The 23,822-nt window shown below is 46.5% G+C and overlaps 1 protein-coding gene across 5 annotated transcripts in view; it reads left to right on the forward strand.

Annotated features, from left to right (window-relative positions):
- The window catches only part of LOC135240905 (dedicator of cytokinesis protein 9-like), a 75,357-nt gene that overhangs the window by 30,739 nt on the left and 20,796 nt on the right, over positions 1-23,822 (forward strand). For 3 of the 5 annotated variants that reach the window (XM_064310942.1, XM_064310939.1, XM_064310941.1), the window contains exons 6-36: positions 619-714; positions 962-1,096; positions 2,939-3,113; positions 4,011-4,063; positions 4,586-4,660; positions 4,829-4,969; positions 5,404-5,616; positions 5,962-6,084; positions 7,164-7,246; positions 8,099-8,221; positions 8,635-8,714; positions 8,856-9,043; positions 9,852-9,917; positions 10,165-10,257; positions 10,815-10,938; positions 11,822-11,940; positions 12,521-12,607; positions 13,257-13,346; positions 13,448-13,584; positions 13,724-13,793; positions 13,959-14,084; positions 14,430-14,501; positions 14,735-14,881; positions 15,169-15,252; positions 15,685-15,796; positions 16,695-16,736; positions 18,691-18,869; positions 20,241-20,357; positions 20,500-20,614; positions 20,857-20,990; positions 23,333-23,447. In XM_064310942.1, coding sequence (XP_064167012.1) covers positions 619-714; positions 962-1,096; positions 2,939-3,113; positions 4,011-4,063; positions 4,586-4,660; positions 4,829-4,969; positions 5,404-5,616; positions 5,962-6,084; positions 7,164-7,246; positions 8,099-8,221; positions 8,635-8,714; positions 8,856-9,043; positions 9,852-9,917; positions 10,165-10,257; positions 10,815-10,938; positions 11,822-11,940; positions 12,521-12,607; positions 13,257-13,346; positions 13,448-13,584; positions 13,724-13,793; positions 13,959-14,084; positions 14,430-14,501; positions 14,735-14,881; positions 15,169-15,252; positions 15,685-15,796; positions 16,695-16,736; positions 18,691-18,869; positions 20,241-20,357; positions 20,500-20,614; positions 20,857-20,990; positions 23,333-23,447 — 3,514 coding nt within the window. The remainder of the gene's footprint in view (positions 1-618; positions 715-961; positions 1,097-2,938; positions 3,114-4,010; positions 4,064-4,585; positions 4,661-4,828; positions 4,970-5,403; positions 5,617-5,961; positions 6,085-7,163; positions 7,247-8,098; positions 8,222-8,634; positions 8,715-8,855; positions 9,044-9,851; positions 9,918-10,164; positions 10,258-10,814; positions 10,939-11,821; positions 11,941-12,520; positions 12,608-13,256; positions 13,347-13,447; positions 13,585-13,723; positions 13,794-13,958; positions 14,085-14,429; positions 14,502-14,734; positions 14,882-15,168; positions 15,253-15,684; positions 15,797-16,694; positions 16,737-18,690; positions 18,870-20,240; positions 20,358-20,499; positions 20,615-20,856; positions 20,991-23,332; positions 23,448-23,822) is intronic. The other 2 variants (XM_064310943.1, XM_064310940.1) reach the window with 1 other exon arrangement.

Here is a 23,822-nt window from a genome sequence, read left to right on the forward strand (position 1 = left end):
AAATGAGTTATCTGTGTAGTCAGCTGCTGTAATTGATTTAGTGCAGAGTAACAATGAAAACCAGCAGAGCCTGTGGCTCTCCAGAACCAGGTATACAGAACCCTGTGTCGGAATAACAGATGGTCACTGGTTGTGTGACCAAGTGAAGCCACTAGCTTTGCCGGAGAAGTTAAGGTAGCAATAACCCATTCATTATCCGTGTATGAAAGGAGCAGGAGAGTAGCTGGGAGAGTAGTAGGGAGTAAAATGAAAGCAGTAGGTGGTGTTCCTGTGCTGGGGAGCTCAGTTTGGATAAAGGTCTCGCAGTGTGGGCGTGTCTCAGAGCTGGTTCTGCCTCTCCATGGTGCTCAAGGGAACCACTGTTCTATCTGCAGGCCCCGTCCCTGCCCTTCCCTGCCCTGCCCCATCTCACAGCCCCAACTAGGGAGAGGAGGGAGAGAGGCAGGTGTCCTTCAGTCTTACTGAAACACCGGTTCCTAATTATGTTGTGTAAGAAAAGCATTGTGCATGTGCGTGTGTGTATGTTTGTGTGTGTGTGTGTGTGGGTGTGTTTGCGTGCTTGTGTGGCTGAGTGCATACACATTGGACACACTCATCGGCTGTCTTTTCCTTTACCAGGACACGGCCTCACTGGGGTCGCAGAAGGATGAGGTCTCCAAACACGGCTGGCTCTACAAAGGCAACATGAACAGCGCCATCAGCGTCACCATGAGGGTGAGAGAGACCACCGTCTCACATCCGCACTGTGATCATGTCTACCCTGCTAATCACATCCACTGTGAATTACATCCACACGGGAAATAACACGCATACAATAAATCACATGTACACTGAATCACACCCAACTGCCAGGCACATCCATTGCGCCAATCAGATTTGCACTTGCTAGTCCACTCCTCTATAACACGTGGCACTACTTGCTTTTTGTTGAGCTGGGTTTGATTTTCCATCTGCTCTCCAGTCTTTTAAGAGGAGATACTTCCACCTGACCCAGCTGGGGGATGGCTCGTACAACCTCAACTTCTACAAGGATGAGAAAATCTCCAGGGAGCCGAAGGGGACCATCTTCCTGGATTCCTGCATGGGGGTCATCCAGGTAACTTCAAAGCCTCTTAATAATCCACAAGTCTCCTTGGCTACAAGCAAGCTGTACCAGATATGCCAAGACATTTCACTCCAGGTTGGTTTCGAGATCAATTGTTAGAACCCACAGTTTGTTTGTGTGGAGGTACCTGCTCTTTTAGGGGCCAGAAAAGATGTCGCTGTTGCATGAGCACCAGCATTGTGTTGGTCAATGTGTATCTGAGCAATGTGTTTATGTTTCTTCCAGTCCCTTGTCTTATTTTATTCCAAAATTAAATTATATCCAGGTATTTTAGTCTTTAAAGTATTGTGGAGTCCAGGTGTGGTGTGTGTGGTGTGTGTGGTGCAGTGAGAAAGCTGTCATCTAACCAGGTAGTCCTTCACCCTTGACTCCACGAGTATGTAGAGGGCAGTTCCACAGCGCCCTCTGCTGGGCACTGAGCAGTGTCACCCTATTGGGGAATTTTGTTTTTTCTTCATAGAAGGCCAAGGCTTATTTGCAGTTGCCTTTTCATTAAATATGAGATCTGCTTAAATAATAGAAAAAATAAAAAACAAAGGAAGTCATTCTCCCTGGAGCAGCTTTTAGCAGCTGCACAGTATTGTGTCCTCTCTGATATCAGAAGTATGCAGGCCCTTCTTTTTCCCATGTGTTTGATGACATTGTTTCACAGTTTACCTTGTCCCTCTGCCCCCTTTGTTTCACTGGCTCACCCCCCCAAGTCCAACTGGCCTTCACTGGCCCATCTGTCCCCCACCTCTGAAAAAATCCCCACCACTGAGATCGAGGTCTGGAAACTCGTAATTTTCCATCTTGATTCTGTCAGCCATCGGGCCAAACCCCATTATCCCTCCAGACTTTCCATGATGAGGAGAGCAGAGGAGGAATGTGGTCTCTCTCCATCTCTCTTCTGTTCTGTTGTGTTACCTAGATTTCCTGCAGTGTGTATGTGTGTGTGTGTGTGCATATGTGCTTGCGTGTGTGTGTGTGTGTGTGTGTGTGTGTGCGCGTGCGTGCATGTGTGTGGGTGCGTGCATTTGTGCATGCGTTTATGTGTGTGTGTGTGCGTTTGTGAATGCGTGCGAGCGTGTGTGTGTGTGTGCGTGCGTGTGTGCATGCGAGCGTGTGTGAGTACATTATGAGACTGAGAGGCGCTTCTTTCTCCGGTGATAGCTGGTACCCAGTGGATAACTGGCAGGAGCTGATGTAACAGTGTCCTATGGAACCTTGGCCCCAGCTGAGCCCACATTCCCCTCGTGGGATGGGATCCACAGTGCTTCCTGCCATGGATTCCTGGTCATAGCGTTTATAAAAATAATGAATTGCACCTACGTAATTGGTGTGTTCGTAAGGTTTGTTCTTAGCTGTTCAAAGGCCCCGTAGGAAATCAAGGTCACTGCACTGCAATTGTTTTGTGTATATGATACCCATGCTATACGTTATTTTCAGGTCTTTGATTAGCAAATCTGCTTAGATAAAGTCTTAGATCAGGTATATGTGAATACATGCCGCATGCTTATTTGCCATGACTGTAGATGGCTTCATTTATGTCAAAAAAAATTATTTTTGCTGTCTTTCATGTTAAATTCATCATTCATTTCTTTCCAAACCCTAATATGTTATATGTGAATGAATATGTAGTAAATGCAGTCATAGCACAAATTCTCCACTCTCCTGGCCAGCGTGTGCAGTATGGATGTGAATGGAAATGTCCATGTCTTCTCTTTCTATCTGCCTGGCATTAAACCCCTTTCTCTGAGTAAAACACAGAGAGAATGAAGCTCTCCTGCGTGCCCACTGTATGGGATATGGGCGGGGTTTCAGCCTCTCAGTGTGCCGGGTGTTTGTGTGCAGAACACGAAGGTGCGGCGCTTTGCGTTCGAGCTGAAGATGCAGGATAAGAGCACCTACCTGCTGGCGGCCGACAGCGAGGCCGAGATGGAGGAGTGGATCAGCACCCTCAACAGGATCCTCCACAGCAGCTTCGAGATCGCCATGCAGGAGAAGAGGAACGGGGACCTGCACGATGGTGTGTGTATGCGTGTGCGTGTGTGTGTGTGTGTGTGTGCGTGTGCGCGTTTGTGTGTGCGTGTGGCGTGTGTGCGTCCGTATGCGCCTGCGTGTGCGTGCGTGTACGTGTGTGTGTGCGTGTGTGTGTGTGTGTGTGTGTGCGTGTGCGCGTTTGTGTGTGCGTGTGGCGTGTGTGCGTGCGTGTGTGCGTGCATGTGTGTGCGTGTGCGTGCGTGTACGTGTGTATGTGTGCCTGTGCATGTGTATGTGTATGCGTGTGTGTGCATGTGCGTGTGTGCATGTATGTGTGCCTGTGTGTGTGTTTTTTTTTTTTTACCTCATGTGCTTGCTGTTTGGGCCTGGCCTTTTCTCTTTTTCTGCTACCCTGTAAGAGTGTCTTTTTTTGACAGTTTTCCCTAGCGCCATACCAATAAAATAGATTTTGTTTGACTACACGTCTCATCTGAGCTAGAACTGTGCCCTTACCCCTCCTGTTTCAGTGATGGTGCAAGTCAAATCCCACACAGCCACATGCAAGGGAACATCAGGGCTGGCTGAGCGATTGGTCCTTATGGCTATTTTGGGTGCACATTGGATCTGCTTTCTCTGGTATGGGAGTGACAGAAATCCAAAACAGGCTGAGTCCTCTCAGCTCGCTTCCGGTGCATTTCAGCTTTTTAGTGCTTCATTGATTGGCTAGAGAGCCCACACACCTTGTTTACAAAGCCTGAACTGGCTGCTGATGGAAACAGGAAACCACAAAAACCCACAGACACTAAAGCCCTGCAGGAACTGAGTTTGCTTATCCCCCTGTAGGTTCACATTTTGATTTGAGTAAATGGCTCTAAGTCAAAGGAAGGGTTTCTGTACTCTGCACGTTCGGCTCTTAATGATGAATTATTCATGTCCTCTGCAGACGAGGAGCTGGGCAAAGCGGACAGCTACTCCGGGAGTTTAGACAGCTTCCAGGTGAGTCTGCGGCCGGAGGTCATAGGTCAGGACTCAGGACGTGCGTGTTCCCATCAGGCCACAAAACAGTAACAGCCAATCACTTAAGAGTCAATCTCTCTGTGAGGATTTTCAGTTGATTTGTATCATTGCAGTTCATTTAATTTCCTGAGCTGACTGAACTGAAATGGTATTGATCCCTGACCCTTTACAGACAGGAGTGGGATGATCCCTCCCGGTGGGGACAGGACTTGGGGGCTGACAGACAGGGCAGATTTGGGTGATAAGCGCTAAAGCTGCGTGCTGTGCCCTGACTGAGCACTTTCCCTGTAATGAGGGGGTAAAAATATCCCCAGTCTAAGGCACAGCTCTTCTGGTAATGATGGCCTGATTCTGTGCCGTTTCCTGTACAGTGGCAGAGACGGTGAAATGGTGCGTACTGTAGCTGTGCAGAGAGAGTGCGCTGTTTGTGAAATGCTGTGCTGGATCTGAGCTGGTGAAAGGGAAGTTTGTTCTGATGCCTTTTTTGCCCCCTCCCACCAGAGCACGAGAGACATTGAATGTAAAATGCGGAGTGAGACCAGGCTGAAGCTGTTCACCTTGGACCCCGACACACAGGTGAGTACGTGCAACAGGAAGTATCTACAGCGTCAGACATTTTATAAAGCCCTGAGTCATGCTACGCTGCATGCTGCCAGAGCTCCTTTAACTCTCACTGAAATATCCTGCCATTGGATTTTATGCCTGTGGAGATACGGTCCGATTTTGTGTTTCTCTTTTCTTCAGAAACTGGACTTCTCAGGAATCGAGCCAGACGTCAAACCGTTTGAGGAGAAGTTTGGGAAGCGCATTTTGGTGAACTGCAATGACCTGTCCTTCAACCTGCAGAGCTGTGTGGCGGAGAATGAGGAGGGGCCAACGACAAATGTACAACACGCACAGACACCTAAGCACACACACTCACATCCGTGCACAGACATGTACACACATGCACACTGACACAAAAATGCATGCACACACGCATACAAGCATAGACATACTCATGGCCCCACTCGCACATATGAACAAGCATGCACGTAAACATACATGGTTACATGCTCACACACACTTACCATACCTACGCAACAGAGAACACACAGGCACACACACACACATATGTTGTACACACAGTAGACTGGCGGCATTGTTTTTTCATTCAGGAAGCCTTGACACTAATAACTAAAAGGGCACTACAGGGTCGCTGATGCGTCTGATTCTGTTCAAACCAGTTCTGATATCATCTGAAAATAACATGACCTCCTGTGCAGTAGGTGCTCCCTGTGTACCTGACTTTACCTGGATGGGCTGTTTTCTGTCTCCAGGTGGAGCCATTTTACGTCACTCTGTCACTCTTCGACGTCCAGAACAACAGAAAGATCTCAGCCGATTTCCACGTGGACCTGAACCACCCCTCGGTTCGACAGATGGCGTCCAACTCTGGGGGCCAGCTGACGAATGGGGCCGGAGATGCCCCCCAAAGTCCCCAGCGGCTGCCCTGTGGCTTACCAGAGGCACTACTGCAATACCCCAGACAGGTGGGGGCACTATCTCCCAAATACAGAACGCAGTGTTTACCCCAGGCAGCTGGGGGCACTGTTTCCCCAATACAGAATACAATATATACCTCCAAACAGGAAAGGGTGCTGTCTGCTCAATTAAGATGATAACATGTACCTTCATCCAGGTGGGTCCCCATTTAACACACAGAATGGAATAACTCTTGTATTGACACAGGGAATAAAATACCCCAGTAACATGTACACGTTTCTTAGTTTTGGATTTATTGTAGTTTTTCTGTCTGATTCAGTGAGGAGAAGTGGTGAATGGTGAAGTTGGCGGATGTCAGCTGAAGCTCTGTTTGTCCGTCTGTCTGTCTGCAGGGCGTGTTTTCTGTGACGTGTCCGCACCCGGACATATTCCTGGTGGCTCGCATCGAGAAGGTTCTGCAGGGCGGCATCACACACTGTGCAGAGCCGTACATGAAGAGCTCGGACTCCAGCAAGGTGCGAATGACAGAAGCCCTCAATATCTAAAGACCACACCAGCAAGTCAACAGCATCTCACACTACACCAATGATTCAACAGCATCTCACACTACACTAATGATTCATCAGCATCTCACACTACACTAGTGATTCAACAGCATCTCACACTACACTAATGATTCAACAGCATCTCACACTACACTAGTGATTCATCAGCATTTCACACTACACTAATTATTCATCAGCATCTCACACTACACTAATGATTCAACAGCATCTCACACTACATTAGTGATTCAACAGCATCTCACACTACACTAATGATTCAACAGCATCTCACACTACACTAATGATTCATCAGCATCTCACACTACACTAATGATTCAACAGCATCTCACACTACACTAATGATTCATCAGCATCTCACACTACACTAATGATTCATCAGCATCTCACACTACACTAATGATTAAACCTTATTCCGCACTACACTAATAATTAAACTGTATTCCATGCTACACTAATTATTAAACAGTATCTCACACAAAACCAGTTTCCACCAAACTGCAGTACTTCGCTCTGATTGGACCATTAGACCAGTCATTAACTCACTCAGACTCCACCAACAGTGAACTCTCCCCCAGTTAAGGAAGAGAAATGTGTTGTTTTGGTAAAGTAATCAACCTCTTGAGTGGATGTAGAATAAAATCACTGTTGGGAGACTAATAATGTTCCCTTGTGCAAGCTAGATTACCTGAAGTGCTTCAATAAATGCTTTGCTGCATTAATGAATAGTCACTCTGCATGAGAGTGTATGTATGTAGATGAGTCCACAATTAAATGAGTCCACAAACTTAAAGGCACTCTTTTCATTAATTCTGCCTGGCGGTTGTAGTGCTGTGTTGGAATTTTCAGTAAAATGTAAGTATGAGATTCCCCTGTGATCATTTTGAATGTATGATTGAGACTCTCTCTCTGTCTCTCCCCTCTCTCTCCTTTCCTTCCTCTCTCTCTCTCTCTCTCTCTCTCCCTCTCCCCCCCCTCTCTCTCTCTCTCTCCCCCCCCCCCCTCTCTCTCTCTCTCTCTCTCTCTCTCAGGCTGCTCAGAAGGTTCTTAGGAATGCCAAGCTGGCCTGCAGCAGGTTGGGTCAATACCGCATGCCCTTCGCCTGGGCAGCCAGGTAAGGGTTAATCACCTGTCCAGTGACATCATGCATGCGCTGCTCTAATGGAAAATGAAGCTGAATCTTGCACATTTTCACTCAGTAAGTCTAAGTAGATATGAGCCAGCCAGTCTATATACAGATGGAATATTTGACATCTTTGACCTGTCCTGATGATCACAACATCGATGGGATCACTTTCAGAATTCCTTATTTATTCTGCAATCCAGAAATAAATTCATCTGACCTATCAGAGCTAAACTGTAGTGCAGAGATTGTAGAGTGCTTAAAGTAATGGATTGATAGGAGTATTGAATTGAATTTCCACTGGCTGCTAGCAAATGGTAAGTCAGTGCTTTTGTGGTATTCTTATGATTTATAGTACTGTATTTATCTTTGTTGTTCATAGTTATGGTTATAATGTATATTTATGATCGTTAGAGTAACCAGGCCATAAAGTGCGGGTCAGAACAGTGAGTGGCACAGCAGTTATAGATAGTGTGTCCTCTGTCCTGATATTAGCGGATTGTGTGAGTGCAGGTTTCAGTGGTCTCCCTTTCCTGGCTAGTTTAAAGTGATTTCCTGTGGCTGTGCAAGCAGTATACGTCCCTCACACTTGGCAAAGAGGATGATTTTTATCCTGCCAAAGAAGATGCATTCAGATATGCACTTTCGCAATAAAGTCTGTGAGAGGAAACAGGAAACTGTGTTTACCCTGTAGAAAAAAAAAGATGAGCCAAGATGGCTGACGGAACATTGGAAAAGCCAGATGGAACGCTCTGAAGGCCCTGTTCTGAGTGACCCTGGAGAGTGGAACGCTGCTGGAGTTTAGCCTTTTCCTCCCAGTCTGACCCCCCTGTCTCCCCACAGGCCCCTGTTCAGAGACGCGTCAGGGATCCTGGACAAGTCTGCCCGCTTCTCCGCCCTCTACAGGCAGGACAGCGGGAAACTCTCCAATGAGGACATGTTCAAACTGCTGGCGGATTTCAAAAAGTTAGTCTGACTCGTGAACGCTCGAGGCATTGGGGGCTGTCCTGAGCAGCCGGGTTACAGGATGCGAACTGTACCTCACCTCCTCCAGTTCTGTATGTGTATTAGTACTGCAATGAACCCGCACAGAGGAAAGCACCAACTATCCAAAAACATCCCTGTATTTGGGAGACTGGTGCTTCTGGAAAATCAAATGTGAAAAGATTGGCCATACAATCTAATTAATCCTGCATTATCTTTTTAGGTAATTCAGGCTCACCAGTCAGTGATTGATGATGCTTTCATTGAAATATTTCAGAGTGAAGCAATAGCGTCCTATGTTTTGAAATAGTCTTCATATCCATAAATTTGGCCAAAATTTGATCCCCCAGCTAAAGGCAGACTTTCAGCGTTGTGTATTTGGCTGTCTTCTGCAGGCCAGAGAAGATGGCCAAGCTTCCTGTAATCCTAGGAAACCTGGACGTCACCATCGACAATGTGGCACCAGACGTGATGAGTAAGAATCTCTGAATTCAACATGCACAGCAAAACCACAAAGCATCTTCTCCTCTTCCAGTGGAGGGGAGTTTGGATCTCACTGCACTTCTCATTTATAACCCCCCCCCCCCCCCCAACCAACCCCACCCTCCCCGAGCAGACTGTGTGACGCCGTCCTACATCCCAGTGCGGCAGTTTGAGACCAACGGGCGGGGCAACGTCCTGTTTGAGGTGGAAGAGTTCGTTCCCTGCATTGCCAAGTGCTCCCAGCCCTTCACCACTTACAACAACCACCTGTACCTGTACCCCAAGAGCCTGAAGTACGACGGCCAAAAGGCATTCGCCAAGGTACGACCACACACCTGGATTCCACCTGGACCACACACAGGCCCGCACACACAAGGCGAGCTTGCACAACAGCGCAGGATTTTTAAAATGGAGTTACAGGCTTGGTTGGGTCTCGGGAGAGTAGTTTTATTTGGAGTAATCTTTCTGACTATATAAGTGACAATATCATAGAGAAGATGTACGATTTTACCTTGATTACGAGCTGGCTCTTTTACTTTCGGTGAAATTATTTTTGATTCATTTTGAAGGTTCAACCCTACCACCCCACATAAACTTTTGGTATTCAAGCTATTTATTTATTTTGTGAACCATAGCTCGTGTATGCAAGAATATTTACAGGGGTAAAATATGATTATAGTAAATATAACCAACATTTGTGCACAGTAATAGGCCTGAGAGTGTTTAAGAGAGTATTTTTTGGTGTAGAGATGGTGGTGACTGATATGCTACATACTATCCACATATCACTCTTAAGCATCACCATAAAGTTTAATGCAAATCGTAAAATCCTTGGGTATTACAGAGTGTACAGTACTTTCCAGCCACAGCAGAGATTCTGAATGTGACTCACCGTAAGCTGTAAATAATATCTGGTAGATCTAAATTGCTCCCAGTTGCCAGTTTGTCTTGATTATTACACCACGGCTGGAGTTGAAATATTGTGCTGCTGAGCTGCGTTTCTGTGCCAACCAGGTCACTTTCAGGGGAAAAAAAGGAAAAGAATGTATAGGTTGTGAAAATAATCAGCTGGAATCGAATGCTGCAGAAGTCCCTTCTCTGACTGACTGGGCTGCTTCTCTCTCCTCAGGCGAGGAACATCGCCGTTTGCATCGAGTTCAGGGATTCGGACGAGGAGGAGGCCCAGCCCCTCAAGGTGAGCTCCTGCTACCTGTCACCTGTCACCTGTCCCTGGGCCTGGGCCTGGCTGTCTCCTCTGCAGAAGGAACAGGGCAGAGAGTGGTATAATGTTGTCTTTAAAGAAAATACATTTTCTTTTTTATCTAATTTGGTACTTCTGCTTTGTGGACTACAAGACACGTTCTGAATGCTAAATTAGATTTAAAAAACTGTTGCTTATTATTTAATTTTTAATAATCCTTTGTGTTTCTGTGACACTGCAGTGTATATATGGCCGTCCCGGGGGACCCCTATTTGCCAAAAATGCCTTTGCTACGGTACTGCACCACCAACAGAACCCAGAGTTTTATGATGAGGTGAGTGGAACCACGTTTAAGCTGAACCTGTTGCAACAGCCACCTGTCCTCCTTGACCCAGCTGGGGTATGAAGTGGAAATGTATGAACAGAGTGGGTGCTGAAATGAAGATTCAGATTTGTTCTTTGTCCTTTACTGCAGATTTGTTATTTGGAGAACAACAGAATGTTTATTGGAGTGTGAGTGACTCCTGTGTTGAGGTCACCCGTATGCCTGAAAGCCCAGTCATTGTGCCAATGTTTTAGGGTTGAGTTAGGGAAACTCTTTATGTGTGTTAGGAAGGGGGTGAGTCAGAGAAACATGTATTTAAGAGTGACTGGACTAGAAGCCACAATTATATCTGAGCAAATATGTTTACCTGTGTCTTGGATCATTAGTGGCTATGTGTGCTGTTACAGTTGCTGCACATGTATGTTAAGCTTGTTAGCAGCTGTGTGTGTGAGTACAGGCACGAGTATGTGTGTGTGTGTGTGTGTGTGTGTTTGTATTGTTAGCAGCTATGTGTATGTTGAAAGGCTGAGGTGTTTGTATCTGATTGTCTGTGACTCGTCTCTCAGGTGAAGATCGAGCTCCCCATCCAGCTTCATGAGAAGCACCACCTGCTCTTCTCCTTCTACCACGTGAGCTGTGACACCAGCAGCAAGGCCAGCACCAAGAGGAAGGAGCAGGTGGAGACCCAGGGTAGGTCTCCAGCCTCACTTCCCATATGTCACTTCCTGTGTCTTCCGTTGGCACATGTCACTTCATGAGTGTGTCCCAGTGCTTTTGCCACTTTTCTCCAGTTCCCCACCACTCTTTTCCTTCCCGGAAGTATCTGAAAAGTCGAGAAAGTGATGAGCAAACTAGATTGGACATATCGCCCGTCATAAGTGTTATTTTTAACAAGTAGTCCCATAGCCAATCACAGATCTTACACAGGGTCAGTCCATTTAAAGTTGAAAAATAGCTTGTAAGTTTCAAATAGGCTATGAGTAGTTTAATGCACAGGATACCAGCGCTTATGTGACATAGCAGTTAATATGTAATCAGCAAAATTAGATCAGAGTTAACATCTCATAATATACATGTACATAACAATGCACTATAATTCTATATTCCAAATGTGTCTGTTGTCTGAGCGTATACAGCAAGAATTCACATGGGATAATTAAGAAATATTTTCGTAGATTAGTGAAACAAATTTGTCGCTTCATATTGTCTGTGTTATTGTTAGTGTCCGAATTGAAGAATACATCTGAAATCAAATTTGTTGGTAATAAATACTTTGGAAACGGCTGGTTGAATAAGTTCATTCATGCATATTCACATGCTGAAATAATAGCAGATGCTTATTTATGTGTCATGTTCATTTAACCAGCATTCATGTGCAAGCAAATAAAAAAACAAAAACGAAGTTGCATTTTCTTATCCGTTGTAGGCAATTTATCCTTCAGGTAGAGTGGTGTGTCTGATAATAACCAACTGAATCACACACAAATTTGGCTAAATATCTTATACAATTGGGCAAATTCAAGAGATTGTTGATGAAAACAGATAAATGACTGTCCTGTGCCCTCGTGTGCAGTGGGGTACGCCTGGCTCCCCTTACTGAAGGACGGCAGGGTGATCATGAGTGAGCAGCAGGTCCCCGTGTCGGCCAACCTGCCTGCTGGGTACCTGAGCTCCCAGGAAGGCGCTGGCAAGGTAACGATCACCTGTGGAGGTGCCGGGGGGGGGGAGGGGGGGGCTTGTGTGTGTGTGTGTCCCTGTGTCCGTGTGTGTGTGTGTGTGTGTGTTCCTGTGTGTGTGTGTGTACAGGAGTGTACAGGAGTGTACAGGTGTGCAATGGTGTGCACACGCATTCTTCGAGTCGGTTCTGTGGTCATTGCCTGGTTTGCCTCTCAGGGTCACTCAAAGGTCATTAGCTTATCAGCTAACGTCCTGTAACTGTGAGCACAACTGCCGTTTATCTGCTGACTAATTTTGTACAGAAAGATCAGACAGATGAACCTTATTTATTGAGTGACGATTAAATGGGGACTTTCTGAATCTTTATTTCAATGGGCACAGATCAGAATATGTAGCAGAAGTCATTTGGACATTTGGACAAGTTTCAATCAAGTCTGACAAATGCATGAGCCAAATGCATGTCAATCCATTGTGGAGTAATACAAGTCCTTCTCTAAGATGAGGTTGTCCATTGGCATTTTGGTATCTATTTGCTGCTGAAGATAGATGCAGCATTAGATGTTTATTTACTGGTGTCCTTCCTTGTCAATGACAGCATTCGGGTGCTGAAGTGAAGTGGGTGGACGGGGGAAAACCTTTGTTCAAGGTGTCCACTCACCTGGTTTCCACTGTCTACACTCAGGTGAGTGATATCTCTGGGACTGAGTCACGTGTCCCTTACTGTGCACCTGTTTCAGTTTGGGTTTGGTCCGGTATCGCTGCATTATCAGAGCTGGTATAATTAGCAATGTGGTCACATTAACATTACGGACACCGGAGCTGTAGTATAATAAGGCCGTATGTCATTTTTGGGGTGATGGTATGCTAGAGGGGTTTTTGGGGTGTCTGTATAGAGGATGGCTCTTGTCGTGAAGAAAAATGTTTTCTCCGACCGTCAATGGCAGCTGAAACTTTTGGCAAAATGCTTGGTTTTCCTCATAATACACCCCCAGGGTAGGGCAGGAATTCTGAGGTACTTAAAATAGCATAATCTACCCAATACCTTTTTCAGATTAGACTGCTTTATGTCTAGTGGGAGACGAGACGCCATTAAATGTTCAGAGGCGAGGCAGTCAAGCAGCACTCAGTTATCAGGACCAGGTTTTGAGTACTTGGATGTAATATTGCGTGGGGCACTATTATAATAATTTAACATTTAACAAGAGCCCCTTCAGTACATACCCAGCTTTGTGTAAAGCATCAGCCACATAAGCACCCTGGAATAAAGACTACAAAAGCAACAGAAATAGAAAATGAATGAAAAATCTGCCTTTTTCCCCCCATTCCCTCAGGACCAGCATCTGCACAATTTCTTCCACCACTGCCAGAGCGTGGAGCCTGCGGAGGAGGGGGCCGGGGGGGAGCTGGTCAAGTTCCTGAAGGTGAAGCAGGAGGCGCAGTCAGATGGAGGAGTAAAAGGAGGTGAATAGATCAGTCAATAAATGAGACTACTTACTTTTGCCCCCCCTCCCCCCCTCCACAGAGTCTGCATGCCATGGAGAGTCATGTGATGATCAACTTCCTGCCCTCCATCCTCAACCAGCTGTTCTGCATTCTGACCAGCTCCACCTATGAGGACGCCAGCGCCACCCATGAGGACATAGCTGTCAACGTCACCAAGTGAGTTGCCCCCCTACCCCAACCCCCCCCAAACCCTTTCCCACAGTCTGTTTGGGTTATAGACAATCTGTGATTCACCCTCCTGTCTCACACCTGTGACCTCTGACCCCTGACCCCGGTCACTCTCCTGCCCTCGCAGGGTCATGATCCACATGGTCTCCCTGTGCCACGAGGAGGGCCTGGAGCACTGCCTGCGCTCCTACATGAAGGTAAGCGCAGTCGCTGCTGCGCAGTGCTGCATTCTCCCCACTGCACCCCAGCCCGTCCCATACTACCCCGTCAGATTTAAAACACATCTCCCGTGTGCGTGCGTGCGTGCGTGTGTGTGTGTGTGTGTGTGTGTGTGTGTGTGTTCCTGTGCTCCTTCCCTGCAGTACGTGTTTAAGACGGAGCCGTACTCGGCCTCCAGCTTCAGGACGGTGCACGAGGAGCTGGCCAAAGCCATGACCACCATCCTCAAGCCCTCTACGGACTTCCTCACCAGCAACAAGCTGCTCAAGGTAACGCCTGCTCCCCGAGCCTCAGACAGCTCTGTTTGAAATACTTTAAGCCCTTCAGCAGATTACTGACGATTTTAAAATAAACATTATATTTCATCGGTATTCAGAACAAAATTCTTCTTTCGTGCTTTGGTGGGAGTTCTGTATGAGAGAAACAGCATTCTATGCAGAATTTATGTATGGGATTGTTACAAGGTGAACATTATGTTATGAACATAATGCATAACTGCATTGCATTGCAGTATGTACCTCTGTGAGTGGTGCCAGATTTGACCAGTTAATGTGTGTGTGTGTGTGTGTGTGTGTGTGTGTGTGTGTGTTTTAATTCTTCTGTGTGTTTTTCAGTACTCCTGGTATTTCTTTGAGGCTCTAGTGAAGTCCATGGCCCAGTATCTAATAGAGAGCTCCAAGGTCAGGGTAAGTCGTACATTTTACTGCGTCTTCACAATTTATTGTGCTGTAATACTGTAATACCCAACAAACTTTATATCATGTTAATAATGTGAACCATAGCCCACAGTACTGTAATCAGTAGCTAAACTCAGTGACAGCTGTATTACTCTCACTATCTCAGATCATCTCTCTTAAGTACACTGTCAGAGATAAGGATTTGCCATTTTCTGAAAGTTAACTGGAGCCCCGTCTGTCAGCTGTCCAGAAACCAGCGTTTCTCAGCCTCGTTCCATCACACAGTGGAGACGCTGGTTACCATGCTGATGCCGCACATCACCCAGAGGTACAAGGGCAACCTGGACGCTGCCCGCAATGCCAACCACAGCCTCGCCGTCTTCATCAAGGTTGGGCTTTAATTTAGTTTACATCTGTGTTAATCCAGTTTACTTGTCTTAATATAGTTTGTCTTAATCCAGTTTATCTGTCTTAATCTAGTTTACCTGTTTTAATTCTGTTTACCTGGCTTAATCTAGTTGTCCTGTTTTAGTCTATTTTACCTGGTTTAGTGTAGATTACCTGTCTTAATCCAGTTTATCTGCCTTAATATAGTTTACCTGGTTTCATCCTTTTTACCTGCCTTAATCCAGTTTACCTGCTTTAATTTATCTTAATTTGCTCTGCTTTCCCACAGCGCTGCTTCACCTTCATGGACAGAGGCTTTGTCTTCAAGCAGATCAACAACTACGTCAACTGCTTCCTGCCAGGAGACTCCAAGGTAGTTTGGCAGCAGATTTCATATGAATTAATTTACCAGTCGTACTGTATATTCAGTATTATTCAGCATTATTCTCTAGTCAATCAGTCAAGTAGTATTTGCCATACTATAAGCTCTGGAAGTTTCAAACAATAAGGAATCTACATTATTAAAAGAGTGAAATTACTTCACAGTTATGCTTAACCGCTCATTATCTATGAAAGTGTGACACAATAGAATTTATTGGTGATCTCATGAACAATGGAACATCCAATATCTGATGTAGTTACTCTGAGTTTTAATGCCATACCCTTGAAGTCACTTCCACAGAACAGCATCAGTATGCAGCTGCAGAAATTCTTGAAGTGTGTGGTGTGTGAGAATGTAATTGACATGGGCAGAGTGTGTATCAGTGCCCTGATGGAGCCCCCACATTCTCTCCCTCTCTTTCAGACTCTGTACGAGTTAAAGTTTGAGTTCCTGCGCGTGGTGTGTAACCACGAACACTACATCCCTCTGAACCTGCCCATGCCTTTTGGGAAGGGGAGAATACAGAGGTTTCAAGGTAAAGAACCCTCTCCCTCTCACCTGTGCACCTCCCACACTCTCCTCCATTCGCTACCGTTATTAAGTGACGGCACAGCAGGTTAAGTCTCCTGCTCAGCATCAGCAGTTCAGTTCAGGTAACCCCATCAATGTTTAAACACTCTGTAGGGCACCCTAACGATGGGCAAAAGTGCTGTCAGGTCCTCCAGTAACGTTTGAGCAAACAGTCTGAGCTGACTGGGGTCAGGGTGTAGGAGGGTGTGGCAGGAGTGAACAGCACTGGTCTGTGGGGGGTGTTTTTTTGATCCACGGTATTACCTGTCACTCTGCTTGAGCTCCTCCCACTTGATTCTAAACTCTGGTGCCAGAACACACCCAGAAGATTTAAATGAGCTATTCTGCCCCCACGTGTGTGAAGGCGATACTGGAATTTGGCCTCTTTTGAGGATAACCCTCCCTTGGTTAAAGGACGTTACCATAGCAACATGTTCTGTGCTTCAAACTGTAGATATTTCCATAGCAACATGCCCTGTGCTTCAAACTACAGATGTTACCATAGCAACATGCCCTGGGATTCAGCCTGTAGGCATTGCCACAGTAACATGTCAGTTGCTTTAACCTGCAGATATTACTATTATCTAAATACCCTGAGATGCTATGGATATTGTCATAGCAACATGTCCTGTGTTACTCCGATTGTAGCTGTTATGAGTCGCCTCTGCAGTCTCTCTACTCAGAGTGAGATGTGTATACTGTAGCTCATCTACATGCTCTCTCCTGTGCAGATACTGGACTGCAGGGGTTTCTGTGCATTAATATTCTTCATTTTCAGCTACTGCTCTTTTGACTGGCACTTTTTTGTTTGTTTTTTATTTGTTTGTATTTTGTTGTTCCCCTTTTCTTTCCTGGTGAATTAGCTTTTCTGTCTCCCAGCGTGGAGTCACATGACGGTCCAGTAGGTAGGTGTGAGGCGTGCTGCTTGCGTTTACTGTCCTGAGACGTCTCGATTTGGCTTCTCCTCTTGGATACCGCAAGGAATGAATGGATTTGCCCTCCTAATTCAATTACTCAATCCTCTGTCATTTTGTATCTGGTGTGGAATGACTAATCTGTCACACTCACTCATTACTAAATCTTAAATGATTGAATTGGTTTCCATCAACGTGGATTGTAATTGGCTGATTCTCCTGTGAGGTCATACTCAGGGACCTAATTATGGATATCTATAAAGGATATAATTATTTGAACATAATTAACTTAGTCCTTATTTCCTGTGTGTGTGTGTGTGTGTGTGTGTGTGTGTGAGCGAGGTGAGTGTGTGTGTGTGTGACACACGCCAGGTCCGTTATGGGGGAAGAAGGTCTGAACTGTGCTGGAGATCCTGCTCTCAGCGAGATTAAATTATTCATTTTTGAGGAAAAGCACAAATTAAAATGAGTAAATATATTTTCATCCTTCCAGTCAAATGCACTGTCAGCAGACTAATAATCATGTGACAGTAATCCTCCCGGAGTGAGCAGTACCCCCAATCTTTCGTACCAAACAATGTGAGTGAAAGAAAATGTTTTCTCAGAGGCGTTGTTCACATTCACATGTGAGCTCAAACCAATTACAGCCCATACGAGGTGGACGGTTTGCGTGGCTACCAATGTTATTTCAGAGGGCTTTTTTCTGAGTGATTGCTGTGATTAGATTTGTGTTTTACTTGCACCAAATACCGTGTGCTGCAGTACTAGCCTGCTTATTTAGTGCTTTCCTTATGTTCGCTGTGTCTGAGTGAGTAGTTTCTGTTGCTTATTTTAGTTTTTACATTTTTTTTTGTTCCTTTGTGCTACATTGTACACTGTTTAGATCACATGTCACAATCATTCATCAAAAGCTCATTCCAGCCATCGCCTAATCGGAATTGGGTTTAAATTCTGTTTTGTCTGCCTTGTGGATTTGGCTGTACTGTAACCCCATACCGGACAATGAGTGCACTTGTGTGCCGTTAATCTCTCTGCCTAATCATTTTAGATGATTAAACCCAGATTAAAGCAAATTCTTTACTGATTTTGACTGCATATCAGTGCCGTTTCGACAATAGCACACATTATCTGGTACAGATCCGGAAGACTCACTTTACCAGCCTTTAGAATGGAAACTGCAGTGGTGGCCCTCACAAGACCAGGACAGAGGCTAAACGATCTACACAAGCACACAGAAAGATACCTGGTCTTAGAGCCCTTTCAGGTGTTCAGGTCCTTATTTTAAATATAAACTTTAAGACAGCCTTTTACGGAAGATTGGGCCTGTTCATTTTCCAAAGCCAAATGTTGACTTACTGTAGGAGTCACGTGTTTAGATTTGCAGGTCAGCCTACTGTTCACTCAAGTGTTCCTAACGAGTTTTAGAGCTTTGTACCTTTCCAGTGATCCAATGGGAACAGATATTGCATGTTAATCTCAGATTAATTAAAGAATTCTGAAGATGGCTTTTAATAGGAGATGATTCAGCAACTTAAAAAGTGTCTGGATCAAACCCAGCTCTACACATTCTTGAAGACCTAGCAGTGGAGTAGTGGTATAGTACAGTATGGTCATTGTAATGGTAGATTAGAGCACAGCAGTGGAGTACTGCGATAGCGTCCTAAGACCACTGAGTAATTCTTGAAAAAGAGTAAAGTACTATAATAACTTACAGCCATTGAGTAATGACAGAGTACACCAGTGGTATAGGACAAAAGTCCAGAACAGATTTGGCCTTGAATTGGTGATGACAGTGTGAGTTTGAAACAGTAAAAGTCGTGTGTAATGGGGAGTGCACGCTGAGGAGGGGCAGTAGGGGGCGGCGGACCCCTCGCTCATCTCTCTCCACTTTATTAAATCTGATTTGTCAGAAGGGTGTGTCACTTTGTTTCTCTCTCTCTCTCAGATCTGCAGTTAGACTACTCGCTGACAGATGACTTCTGTAAGAACCACTTCCTGGTTGGGCTTCTGCTGAGAGAGGTGTGCGGAGCCCTGCAGGAGTTCCGGGAGATCCGGCAGATCGCCATCCAAGTGCTGAAGAACCTGATGATTAAGCACACCTTCGATGACCGATACGCCTCCAAGGTAGAGCCCCCGTACCGTCACTCAGCACCCCAAACTCACACACACCACCCCATACTCACACACACCACCCCAAACTCACACACAGCACTCCGTACTCACACACACCACCCCATACTCACACACACCACCCCATACTCACACACACCACCCCAAACTCACACACAGCACTCCGTACTCACACACACCACCCCAAACTCACACACATCACCCCAAACTCACACACAGCACTCCGTACTCACACACACCACCCCAAACTCACACACACCACCCCAAACTCACAAATACCACTCCATACTCACACACACCACCCCATACTCACACACACCACCCCAAACTCACACACAGCACTCCGTACTCACACACACCACCCCAAACTCACACACATCACCCCAACTCCACACAGCACTCCAGTACTCACACACACCACCCCAAACTCACACCATCACCCCAAACTCACACACGCCTCCGTACTCCACACACCACCCAAACTCAAACACCACCCAACTCACACACAGCACTCCGTACTCACACACACCCCAAACTCAACACATCACCCCAAACTCACACAGCACTCCGTACTCACACACACCACCCCATACTCACCCACACACCCCCAAACTCACAAATACCACTCCATACTCACACACACCACCCCATACTCACACACACCACCCCAAACTCACACACAGCACTCCGTACTCACACACACCACCCCAAACTCACACACATCACCCCAAACTCACACACAGCACTCCGTACTCACACACACCACCCCAAACTCACACACATCACCCCAAACTCACACACACCACCCCAAACTCACACACACCACTCCATACTCACACACACCACCCCAAACTCACACACAGCACTCCGTACTCACACACACCACCCCAAACTCACACACACCACCCCAAACTCACACACACGACCCCATACTCACACACATCACCCCCCATATTCACACACAGCACTCTAATACTCTCACACAACCTCCAGTACTTGCATGTAGCAGGCAGAGACCCTCAATACTAACGCACAACTCCCAGAACTGTAACAAACAGCAACTTTTAATTTACACAGCGCCCCATTATACTGTATTCATATAGTGCCCCTATACTGACAGACACAGCACCCCAATACTGACATGCAGCGCTGCAAGTGGGCAGGCATGTGCCGCGAGATACTCTTATTGTAACAGTTGGACACTGTATTACCAGCGGGATATTTTATTGACAGCCTGTTAATTGTGGGATGTATGAATGAGATCATGTATTACTTGTGAGATATACTGCAGTAATAATGGTGTGCATTAATGACTGGAGGGATGTTAATTAGTGGATTTTGCTGTGGTGTTTTGTCGTTTCCCAGAGCCAGCAGGCCAGGCTGGCCACTCTCTACCTGCCTCTGTTTGGCCTGCTGCAGGAGAACGTCCATCGGCTCAACGTGAGGGAAGTCTCCCCTTTCCCCATCAGCTTGTCCAACAATGTAAGCCTGATCCCTACTGGCCATATATACAATTATACCTGTCCTGGATCATTCCTACAGTGTAAGGCTGGCCCCTAGTGGTCGTGTATGGAAATACAGCGGCAAAGCATGAAGCTCATGGTGTTTCTCTTCTCGGGCTCAGAATGGGAGAGAGGACTCTATCCTATCCGGCTCCCTGGTGACCCCACAGAAAGCAGGGGGCAGCCTGGAGAACAGCAGCCTGCATAAGGACTTGTTTGGAGTGATCTCTGGCACAGGTGTGTGAGAAATGCTCACTCCTTTAGCTGCTTTAAATTAATGTAAATATGTTTTAGCGAATGTTTGTATCATATGTATCACAGCAAATGTCTGTGTGTTAGCCTATGTGAGTCTGTGTGTAAGGGTGTTTTTTAGTTTGTGTGTGTGCGTGTGTACGTGTAAGGGTGTGTGTGTGTGTGTGTGCATGCGTGTGTATGTGTGTGTTTGTTCATCACGGCCTCACACTGCGTCCCTCCTGCAGCCTCTCCTCACGCCTCCTCCACTCCCAACATTAACTCTGTGCGCCACACCGACTCCCGCGGCTCCCTCATCAGCACTGACTCCGGGAACAGCCTCGCCGAGAGGAGCAGCGAAAAGGCCTGCTCCCTGGAGAAGGTACTGCCTCTGACGCCTGAAACCTGACCTCTGCCCTGCCTCTGAACCCTTACCTCTGCCCTGCCCCTGAACCCTGACCCCTGACCTCTGCCATGCCTCTGACCTCTGACCCTTGCACTCCCATTGACCTGCCTCACTCAGACCAGAACTGGCTTTGGAGGGCAGGGTTCTACAATTTCCGGTGTTCTGTGCTGTATGAAAGCATCACACAGGAGGCCGTTTGGATAAAGAGGCTGTGATGTCAGCAGCTGTGATGTCATTTCCCTTTATGTATTTAGTTACTTACTTACTTGCTTATCTATGTACGTGTTTACTTAGTGATCATTACAGCAACCTTTCAGGTTTTCCAAGAACTGAAATGTAAACACATTGGATTTCACTGCTATTACAAGGGGAGGTGTGTGGCTAATAAACTAATGAAAATGCACCATGACAACCCAAGGCCGTTCTCGTACCAGCACTGCGCCACTAAGCCAGTGTGTGTTGAACGCCAGAGGTGCGTGTTTTTGTCCTGCCCGTGGGGCTATATCCCTGAGCCGCCTCCTCTAACCCTTTCCCTGCACCACTAACCCCGCCCTGCTCCGGCCTCTCCTCACCACCGCCCCCAGAGAGCCAGGTTTGCCCGGAGGCACTCGGCCAACGTGCTCTGCTTCTTTTCCCAAACGGAAGACTCGGCGCCCTCCGCCCGCCCCAAGCACATGACCGTGGACTTCTCCCTGCTCACGGTGCCCGCTCTGCCAGGGAACGCCGTGCCCGTCAGCCTGGTGCTGCAAGTACAGCAACGCGCTTTCTGTCCCCTCTCTGCCCCCGTACCCATGGTTTGGGAGGGGGCCTGTGCGATTGACTGTGCTGAGGTTCCATTGTCTCTGCGGGGCCTGTGATTGGCTGGCGCCACCATGAAACAGTACGTCTGGCTTCATGGGCTTGCTGCTGCTCACTGTGAGAAGGGTAGCATGTTCACGCCCGTGCTAACCTCAGGAGGCATACCTATACCTGGACCATGCCCCTCACCTCAGCAGCTCCTCCAGCTCTCTCTCTCTTTCTCACTCTCAAACTCAGCTCATTCTGGGGGTGTCTTGGGTAAATACGTCCATGATTTCCTACATTTAACACAAAGCAGAAATTACAATCAGTTTTTAGATTTAGTGTCTGGTCTTGAAGTACTGCTGAAGAGAGACGTTAAAACGACACCCTCAATGTGTTTTTGTTTTTCTTCTTGTAGTTTCACTTCACAAAGCTCTAGCTTCTGCACTGTATTGTGTTTGACACATGCAGTTGGTGATGTTATTGGAGCCTTTAGCGATTTAGACTAGTGGAAACTCAAACTGTGTGAAAACCTGAAGTGTGTAACCCAGTTATGAGTATCATTAAGATGCATAACAGATTCCGTTTTTGATTCAAACATCAAGTATGATTACTGGATGAATTTAAATAAGTAGTGTAAATTAGTGTTGAGTACCTGCTCATTATGCACTTTGTGAATTGAACTTGGGTCACACATGAGAGATTTCCACTGAGGATGGACTGCAGAGTGTAAAGCGATGCCAATCTCCTGCTGCTCGTCTTGAGTTACTCAGAGCCACAGCTGTTGGAGTTTGGCTGTGCTTTTCTGTTGCAGTTTGGCTTGTGTGGAGTACAATCTGATTTTCCTTAAAGACGCAACGTACCCTGACAGTTCCTACTCTTTCTTGGCGTCTTGTGTTCTTTAGTTCTGACTACAATGGAAAAGATGTTCATTTCCATGATATATTTACCTCTATCTACCTTATGCTGTTTGTGTGAGCACTTCAGGCTCTTGTTTGACCAGGGTCCAAATGGACACACAGTTGCACAAATGTGGTGCATCCTGTCAATGATTGATTAGAGAGAGATAAACTCGGAGTGATTTAGACTCATTTGAGCGACAGAGCAATATCGCCTAACTACAGTAGGAGGCCGAGAGACATTCATTAGAGAGTAATATCTAAGTGCTTTGTGCTCTCAGTGTCCTGTGTGAAAGCAATATATAAATCTCCACTCACCCTACTGCAAGTGTTTGGAGTGTTTCATTGGAGGAGACTGCAGTACCCGGCAGACATAGGAGAGCATGCAAACTCCACACAGAAAGGCCTTGTCTATGAACCTGTATGTCACGAGAAATGGGGTTCCTGGTATTCCAATCAATTTAACCTAAAAAATAATATTTTTATAATAATAATAAGAATAATTATTATTATTATTATTGAGTGAGATCAGCTTTGTTTCAGGGGAGCTCTCCCTGCAGGTGTGTGTTTGTGTGTTTGGTGTGGGGAGTTCCTTTCTCTCTGTTATGCCCTGATTCTGACCCCCCCCCCCCCCACCAGAACCAGCCTACCTCAGCCCTGGGGAGCAGCATCCTGCGCTGTGAAAGGCTGGAGCAGGCCGAGGTCAAGAGCCTGCTCATGTGCTTCCTGCACGTGCTCAAGAGCATGTCTGAAGGTAGGCTGCCACTGCCACCTCATCACCCAACACCACCGCATCACCACATACTGCCCACCACCTCATCACCACACACCATCTCATCACCCAACACCACCCACCACCTCATCACCTTCCACCTCAAACCACCTCACACCACCCCACACCACCTCATCACCCCACACTGACCCCCACCACACATTACCCCACATCACCCCACACCCACCTCATCACTCCACACCTCCTCATCACCCCACACCAGCTCATCACTTCACACCTCCTTATCACTTCACACCTCCTCATCACCCCACACCACCTCATCACTCCACACCTCCTCATCACTTCACACCTCCTCATCACCCCACACCACCTCATCACCTCAAACCTCCTCATTAG

The sequence above is a fragment of the Anguilla rostrata genome, chromosome 15, assembly GCF_018555375.3.
Source record: "Anguilla rostrata isolate EN2019 chromosome 15, ASM1855537v3, whole genome shotgun sequence".
In the NCBI taxonomy this organism is placed as follows: Eukaryota; Metazoa; Chordata; class Actinopteri; order Anguilliformes; family Anguillidae; genus Anguilla; species Anguilla rostrata.